The sequence below is a fragment of the Hoplias malabaricus genome, chromosome 1, assembly GCF_029633855.1.
Source record: "Hoplias malabaricus isolate fHopMal1 chromosome 1, fHopMal1.hap1, whole genome shotgun sequence".
NCBI classification, from domain to species: domain Eukaryota; kingdom Metazoa; phylum Chordata; class Actinopteri; order Characiformes; family Erythrinidae; genus Hoplias; species Hoplias malabaricus.
Window position 1 is genome coordinate 64,872,718 of NC_089800.1, and position 9,498 is coordinate 64,882,215.

General features: G+C 37.4%; 1 protein-coding gene across 1 annotated transcript in view; it reads right to left on the reverse strand.

The window, feature by feature from the left end:
* Positions 1-827: 827 nt before the first annotated feature.
* htra1a (HtrA serine peptidase 1a) overlaps positions 828-9,498 on the reverse strand; it is a 26,508-nt gene continuing 17,837 nt past the window's right edge. The window contains exons 4-9 of the mRNA XM_066681545.1: positions 7,184-7,378; positions 6,376-6,408; positions 6,129-6,243; positions 5,757-5,814; positions 5,571-5,666; positions 828-2,354 (exon numbers count right to left, since the gene is read on the reverse strand). Of these exons, the coding sequence (XP_066537642.1) occupies positions 2,186-2,354; positions 5,571-5,666; positions 5,757-5,814; positions 6,129-6,243; positions 6,376-6,408; positions 7,184-7,378 (666 nt within the window). The 3' untranslated portion in view covers positions 828-2,185. The remainder of the gene's footprint in view (positions 2,355-5,570; positions 5,667-5,756; positions 5,815-6,128; positions 6,244-6,375; positions 6,409-7,183; positions 7,379-9,498) is intronic.

Below are 9,498 nucleotides of genomic sequence, written 5' to 3' on the forward strand. Positions count from 1 at the left end.
GGTGCGAGGTTTTTCCCCTCAAACACCGAGGGACTAAGAAAACGAGTGATTGGGTGAAATCCTTAAAGGACCAGGTCTGTCCAATAAACATTATGGGGTGGTTTTCCAGACAAGGATTAAGCCTAGTTCTGGACTACCCAGCAATTTATCCATTGAATGGAGGACATAATCTAGGACCAGGTTTAATCCCTGTCTAGGAAACCACCCCCTTATATTTATATAATTTATATGTGTGTGTGTGTGTGTGTCATCCTACAGTTAAATGTGTGAAATAAATTCTCTGCCACTTACTACCATCTCTGCTCTCATTCATCATCAATCTGAGTACAGCATGTTAATGTCCACACAGTTGAAGCAGTTAAGGTTCTGTTTTTAAAATGTTTTATCAAGAACATGTATGCAAAATAAATTAGACAGATTTGTATTTTTATTATTCAAGATATTTATCTCATATTTTAGAGACACTTAGTACTGTACAAGACAACATATTTCTTAAAATCTATTTGAAAACTTTTATATTTTCATGTTCCCAGAAAAGTGCAAACCTGTAAAAAATTTTCTTAATCAAAGATTATTAAACAGACTAAATCAATATAGTGAAATCTGATATATCAGGTTACACTGTTTTGGTTCACAAACAATGTAAAAAAAATTGATTTTGTGTGTTTATTCAGGAATGAATCTGGTTAATTGTCTTTCTTTCTTTCTTTATTTATTTATTTATTTATGTATTTATGTATGTATGTATTTATTTATTTATTTATTTATTTTCATTTTTCTATTTCACCAGTAGGAGGCACTCTTGTCTCTAAAAAATCCCCACAAAACATTTACACTATCTGGTCAAAAGTTTCTTCTGAAATGAAAGGTATTAATCAAGTTTTTGTTTACTGTAATAACAGTCTCTACAGTTCTTGAAAGATCTACTAGGTATTGGAAAACTGCTGTGAGGATACAATTATATTTAGCCACATGTAAGCAAAATTATTTAATAAATATTACAATTAATAAAATAAAATACAAATGGTATTAGTGTATCCACATTATTCAGTCAAACTATAACAAAAATAAACATTCTCCACTTTACTAGAAACACCAACGTAAATCTTAACCTTGGCGGTGTAGAGAGATTCATTGCTTAGCACAAGTTGTCCATGGCAACATCATTAATGCTCATGTTCTAACCACAGAACTGCCCATGGGTAGGTATTTTTGGGTGATGGACCACTCTCAACCTTGCAGCGATGTGTGTAAAAACTCAAGCAACATGATGGTGCCTTATCCACTAGTACCATCCCAACACACGTGGCTGAATAGAGCTCATAAAGTAAGTAAGGAATGAAAAATAAGGTGTGTTTGTGTTTAACAGAGCAATGAAGTAAACAGAAATGGGGTTTAACATGGGGACTTAAAAATGATTTTTTCACCCAATGTTTTTCTCATTTTAGTTATATAGCTAAGATATTCTAACCAAATGTTGCTACCCAGCATGGAAAATGAAGGCTGGCATATGACCTGTGATGCTCCAAAGGAGCTGCAAGGAGGAGGACACTAATCGGAAGTTCTATCATAGTGACTAGCAGACAAAAGAGCAGGTTATGATATCAATGAGTGATGGGGTACAGGAAAGGATACTCTACCCACCCTGAGGGTGCATGGCTTGAACTCCTGGTTACACTTGGCTGTGACATCACTTGACTGGGATAAAGTGATTTGTAAACATCTCAGACAGTAAATATAGAAATCTCTTGTGTAATATTCAAGTTCAATCTTTGAAAGCAAAAAATATCAAATGTATTTTATTATTTTCAAATACAAAAAAGAGAAAACATTTCAAATTTCAATTTACAGAAATTGTATAAGATCTAAGTCTTTCTGGAATGGCTGTACATTGTTTGATATTGCTGCTGGGAGGAGAATATTTATATCAACTTTATTATAGCTATTAATGAGAAAACATTGAGAACTTACCATCTCACTAGGCTAACTTTAAACAGTAAACAGTAGTAATATTTATATTTTATTGTAAACTATAAAAAATAAAAACTGGAATTAAAATACTTAATACATGTAATGAAGGCTCTACATCAATGTGCTGTGTACAGTCTCTAAGGCCAAGGCCTCTGTCGTGGTTTCGACCTCACACTTGCCCCGTAAGTTCATAAGCAGTTGCCCCAAGTATAGGTCAAGGGTCGATTTCCATGGGAACCACAGTGACAATGACGTCCTCGTTGCCACGGCGAACGACCATTCTCAACACTGCATCCCGTTTGATGGTGGTACTGACGTCTGTTGCCGTGGAGACCTGCTGACCATTGATGGAGATGATGACATCATGCTCCTTTAGTCCACCACTGGAAAACAAAAGTGGGAGAGAAAATGAGGGGGAGGGACCAGAAGTAAAAATACCCCAAATGTCGGAATATTGCTGTTTGATGGAAGTCACAAAAACAATTGTGAGGTCACTAATGGTGTCTGATAAGTTCTGGATCCCAAATCATCTCAATAATACTGAATGGTATTGGACTCTAGTGAACACAGTTCCACTGCTCCACAGCTCATTGCTGGGGGTTTGTACCCCTGTTGTAATGGGTATTCAGACCATCCCATTTTATGGGCATACAGTTTTTGTAGAGATTACACAAAACAGTAAACACAATGGGTGCAGCTTATAGGATGGGAATTCACTTATTTTAAGGAGCGTCAACAAGTGTTTGGACATGTAACATAAGTTAGCCATTTAGCCTGGTATCCCTTTAACTCTAAAGCTGTAAAAAAGACAACAGGATGCAAAGTGGGATACTACTGGAAAGACGGACATTTATTTCAGGCATCAGTAGAGTTTGAATGAATAACGTTGGCATTTGGAGCTCATCAGTCTCCACAGTGTGAGTCATGTGTGTGGCAGGAAGGGCCTGTGGTTTGTGTGTGTGTGTGTGAGAGAGAGAGAGAGAGAAAGAGGGGGGTGGAATCTAACTTTGTGGTGGACACACTTTTTTTTTTAACTTAACAGACAAGGCTCCTGCTTCAGGAGCAGGCAGTATTATGGCTTCAGTAAAGGGTGTGTACTTTTGAATTTTGGGAAGTTAAAGCTATCACTTAAAGTCCAAATATTAACAAAAAGTTGTGAAGCTGCTAATAATTATTTATGTTGCTTGGCTGTTGAAGATGGGTAAACACTCAATTTTAAAATAAACCTATACAAATAATAAAAATAAATTTAAAAATCTAATCCATATTTAATAGGGTTGGAAAGAGTGGTTAACTATAATTTGCCTTCCACTTCATACATTTTTCCCTTATAGCTTCCCACTGTTGGTATGGAGACCATTTTGTACTAATACTGTCAGTTTTGTTTATATAAAATTAAATAAACACAGAATATATGCAGTGTTTTTGACTTTTATTTTATTTTATTTAAAAGTGAGGAGATAGATTCAGAGTAATATCTGAAAAGTCAGTTTATAGGCCACATTACATCAGATTTAAAGGTTACATTAATTTATTGTGGAGTATTAAGGTGAACTCTTAATCTTTAAAACAAGCTTTATATGAGTGTAGATATCATATTTAAAAAGCTAAACAAACTGTTTATTTCAAAATTCAAAATTCTGCAACCAGTGGCAATTCCATATCTCCACAGTCTGAGACCTCTATCCTCCAAGAGGACAACGCTCACTCCACAGAGCAGGGTTTATCAGAGACTTCCTCCAGAAATTGGGAGTGGTGAAGATGGAGTGTCCTGCCAGCGTTCTGACCTCAACCCCATTGAACACCTGTGGGATCAGCTTGGGTGTGCTGTTCATGATCAGCTTGGGCATGCTGTTTGTGCCAGTGACCAACACAACAACGTTGGCTGACATGCGACAAATGCCGGTTGAAGAATGGGATGCCATTCCACAGCAGTCTGTGACCAGGCTGGTGACCAGTGTGAGGAGGAGGTGCCAGGCTGTTGTGGCTGTGTATGGTTCTTTCACACGCTACTGAGTCTCCTGTTTGTTAAACGAATAAATTGTTAGATTGCTGATATGTTTTTGTTTTTTCAAACTTCAATCATCCAGTCCACCAAACATCAAATGGGTAAATGGCAGAATAAGCTGTTTGGCATTGGCAGAGAGGATTTGGCAAAATTTTCATGGGTGAAACCAACATACTCAGCTCTATTGTCCACAAATGTATGTTCCTTACAAATGTGGCACCATTTTAAAGGAAAATTAACAGGCTTTCAAACGGTATAAGATTTATTGCCAAGAAGCATTGTTACAACAAAGAAATAATGTACCAAACACAAATTTCCTTACTTTTGCAAGTAAGGAAGTATATAAGTATATAAGTTTATATTTATATTTGTTTGTTTTTGGCATGTTTTCACTGATTATTTTATCTTGTATTTTACTGTGTCATGGGCTAAAAAGTGCTTTTTTAAAAAGGTACTGAAAAGATTTCAAACGTTCAGAAGTTCAGATGACTTTGCTTTGTACAGGGTAGGGCTAAATCTAGCAAATATATGACAGACATTATAGCACCACACAATTCAAATCCACTAAAAGTATACAATATTTTCCATTAATCTCTCATCCGAACTGAATATTCTTCCTAAAATGGACAATTAATTTTGAATCCTGTGTTAACCTATGGTTAACATGGAGAAACAGATTAGCTTGTCTAAATGCCCCATAAATGCAGTATTTTATGGACACGGAGACAGCAAGCACATGTTCCCTGTTACCACAGCCCACAGTCACCCAATCACTTCCCTACTTTCACCATAACTTTAAACCACTGCATTCCTCATGCTGAAATTCTGCAGCCCTCTGGTGTGTATCTGTGACAGGTCCTGAGGTTATGTCTCAGAAGGATAAAGTAAACATGGATTGGGGATAAATTGGAATGCTTTATCAGCATCTGAGTGTGCACACATACACAGACACACACAAACAAACAGACACACACACTCACAGACACACAATCTGTTAATCTGTGTTAGGAAATATACAGAGAAAGAGGATATTTGGAGGTTAAGTAAATGTGTGTTTGTGTATGTGTTTGTGTGTAATGATGGGGCGGGGGTCTTTTATACATCTAAACCATATGCAGTTAGAGAGTACCAAATAACAGATATGGCAAAAGTCCAAAGACAACTCTTATAATTAGCTTATAATTACCCCTTATAATACATGCATTGTAAGTAGTTAATTATTGGTCCAACTCACCACAAAGGAACTCCAGTAAACAGAGTTTCACTGTTCCACAGCCCAGTTTTGGTGAGCCTTATACCCCTCTGGCCCACACTTAGTAATTAAATTTTTCATTAAATCAAGAGTCATAACTGTGGTTAAACGGATCAATTATAAGCTTTACCCTGGCAAGATTGTGCATGTAAGTGCATGCAAACCTTATATATTTTTAACACAGTGATAGGAAATGTAATATCACAAATAAAATGCAGTTTGCATAAAAAGTTAATTAATAATTAATTAATAATTAATAATAATTAATTAATAATTTTTATTAAGCAAACTCTTCTTGACCAGCCTTGAATTACGGGGAATTATACTTTAGTAACTTACACTGCTGCTGGTGTTTTGGAGATGACCTCAAGAACGTAGGCTCCTGATGTGATGTCAGGGAAGTCCCTGTGTTTGGCCTTCAAATCCTTTGCCAATCTGCAAAACGATTTATACATTCTTCAAGGCAAGCCATAAGAAATTAAGTTATTTACATTAATATATAAGATAAACAACTTGAATACTAACGCAGGAGTCAGGGTCATCATTCGAACGCCAATGTACTTCTTCTTTGCTCCTCCTCGACCTGTCAAAAAGGTGAAATAAACAAAGGCTTAGTCAATTTACTGAAAAGAACATAGAATTTGGCCATATGTTGATTTCAGAACCTCTGATTTATGTTTCACAAATACATCACTATCTCCAAACCATTTGATGTATTAACACAATATTAAGGGCAGCTGGCAATTTAAAACTCAGTAATGTCTGTTAAAAAGACAAAAATGGAACCGAAGTTTATGCCATTGCCATTGTGGAAGACAGAAATTAGGTTTAAAATTCTGGAGTATTAGTTTAATATGCATTGTTAAAAACACAGAACCATTACAAAGCTTTTATCACCTCTGGCCTGTCTGTCGTAGGACTCGGAGAGGAACTGTTTGATCTTGTCTGATGGAATTGCAAAGGAAATCCCTGCTGTAACCTTCAGAGTGTTTATTCCAATCACCTCACCATCCTATTAAATAGAGATAGTCTTATCAGCTCCCAAAGTAACAAATAATATATATATATATATATATATATATATATATATATATATACAATATATATTATATATTAGTACACAATAAATCAGAGTAAATCTTACCAGATTAACCAGAGGTCCTCCTGAGTTCCCATACTGTTAGAAAAGATTTGAAATGAAGCACGATCAGACAAGCCTTCATTACAGTACCTTTGCATGTAAATACTCTAAAGTCTATGTTAAAGCAATAGTTAATGACACACACTAGTGTGCAGACACTTAAACAAACACTGGTTATAATGCTTACATTTCCCAATTTAAAACTGGTTATAGACATAGTTTTGCAAAAGAATAAAATAATAAATAAATAAATAGAAAGGGGGTCAAGGCAGTCGATGTTTGGAGTGCAGTCTTTGCTAACTTTAACATTGCTAACTGAGTACACATGCCTGGAGCTGTGGGCAGCCCTAGCCATGGTGCCCAGGGAGCAGTTGGGGATTACATGCCTTGCTCAAGGAATGGAAACGACAACTTTCTGGTTACAAGCCCAGTTCCCTTACCTCCAGGTCACAGCTGCCCGCAAAGGTGACGAAGGATAATCAATGTTTTACTATACTGTGAAGTTTTCTTCATTTTACAGTTCACAATAAGTAATACGGCATTCTAAACCACACCGACCAGTCAGTTCTGTTTTAATTAATACCTAGATGTGGTATGAGCAAGTTCAGAGAATGCAGGCATTTATTTTAGCCTATTTTAGTGACCGTAGACTTCCAGCTTTTGTTAGCAACATTAGCCTCATAGCTCTAACTGTAAAATAAACTACCAAAGTTTGGACTCCAAACATGTCTTGGCACCTGGGGTAAATGAAAATAAAATTATTCCTTTATGACAACAGAGTGTAGGCTGAAATAAATGACAACACACTAACATTAATGATGGCATCAGTCTGAATGTAGTCCATGTCTGAGTTCCTGAGTCCGAGCTCTTTCCCTCCTCTCTGGGTGGTGCTCACAATCCCTGTGGTCACTGTGTTCTGGAGAGAAAATGGGCTCCCAATGGCAACCACAAACTCCCCAGGTCGGAGATCAGCAGACCGGCCCAGCATCAGCACAGGAAGCTTGGTCTGGAATACAGAAAATGACAGGATTAAAAACACAGAGGGATATTTAAACCCAGCAAAGTTTTAGGACATTTTGTGTTTGCCAGAAATGAAGCAATAAGCACAAAGAGGCCATTTACTGCAGTGATTTCACCACAGTGGATGAATGTATACAGCTGTGGATGTGCTCAGATCGGAAGTGATAGAGGAGCACTCTCCCACATAAATATAAGCTTTATGCGCTGTTCATCTGATGGGAACAGTTTCTGATGTGACACCAGAAAAGACAGCCACTCCCAGACTTCCTCTCCCAAGCTTTCCCTTTGGGAATTCTCTGCTGCCATGCTGATTCTCCAGAGGGGCTGAGGAAATTGTTATCAGGGGACCCTCATATCCTTGATTTTGTCTGAGTGAAGGTGTTTACAGAACAGTAGACTCCTCATGAAATGCAATTTTTTCACATCTGTGCAAACTGCTATTTGCCAGCGGTTGAAGGGGTGATTTTTTTCCATTTTTAAACATTCCATACCACCTGCCCCCCCAAAAAAAATCATTTTACAAATCATCACTCTCCAATGAAAAACATCTAGATCCATTTTTGTTCGTTTTAATTTACTACATCATTTAAAACCAGCAGCTGTCCTTCAAATTCTGTAAAAATAAAGTCATGATGAAGCAACAAACAGAAAGTCTCCAAAATGACTTCTTAAAATGGCTTCCATTGAAAGTTTTTGTCCTTCGCCTGTAAAGTTACTATTTTTGGAGATACATGTTTTTATTTGGACAGCAACAATGTGCATGGCTCACATAAAGTGTTTTTGTGGGCGAAGGAGAATTGACCAAGAAAAGAGAACTGGAAATAAGGGCAGGTCTTGTGAGGTTGTTTTGGATCCCCATTAAAGGCAGGGTTTGAACCCACAATGCTGTGTGACAGTGACACTACCTGCTCACTCACCATCCAGCTGACATGTAAGAATGTTTAACCAGGTGCCTGTGCTTATGGCAATGCTTTATAGAAATACCTCATCACAAGGGTATACATAGGCTAGATCCAATATTTGGTCAAACATTTTTGGACACTAGCTTCTTCAGTGTGTCTTCTGAAATGAAAGATATTAACAGGGATTTATAAGTACTTTTTTGCTGATGTAACAACTTTTGGAAAGGCTTTAGAGAAAATGCTAGAAGATTGTTGTGGATTTGATGGTATTCAGCGTTCAGTATTAAACCTAAGTGAAGTCAGATGCTCATGTTGGATGATTTGCTCGACTCCCAAAGTTTGGATTGAACTCCATTAATTGAGATATCTCTACAGCTCCACAGCCCAATACTGAGGGTATTTATTGTCCTCTGGCAGCTGTCATTGAGCATAGTAAGAGTAGACTCACGTGTGGCTGTGGAGATATAATTAGCACAGAAATATGTGCATCAAAAAATAGTTGAATTAACACCACAAAAATTTGCATTTATATTTTTTATTGTCTCAATTTTTTTGATTCAAAGGAATGTTGGTAACCTGTCTGTAGTTTATTAGATGATAAACTGCAAAAAAGGAGGCAAACGGAAATCCGACCCAAGCTCCACACACATGTTCAGGGATTTCACGGACAAATTGTTTCCAAACTGCACTGTGTGCACGTGATGGGTACAAGGCCATGATCTAAACCTCTGCTCTATATGCACGCCTGGTTTACATTGTCCTTTTTCTTTGAAATGACTCAGTTTAACCCAGCGTTTAGGGATGACCACATGAAAGCTGTTTTAGGCCACAGCGTGGGCCAGTGGGAGAGTGCTAAACTAAGAAAACTGTGTGTTTGGAAACATACTCGTAAGTCCAACATATGGTCTCCAACATCCCATGGCCTGAAGCCAGCTGGGCAGCTCTTGGCTGTTCTTTTTTTTGGGGTTTTCTTTGGAAGTAGACAGACATGGGAGATTTAAATCAGTAAGATTTAAATTAGGACGAATGGGAGACGTGGAAGTGATTCATTTTCCCACAGAACCAGCTGCTTTCTCCACAGGAACAAGCCTGGATTCAGGTTATTAGAACAGGAGTATGAAACTGCCCAAGATTGTGTACAGTTCATTCAGCATTTCATTCAGCAGTGATTCTGAGGTGAAGGGTATAAATCTGGATTTCACTT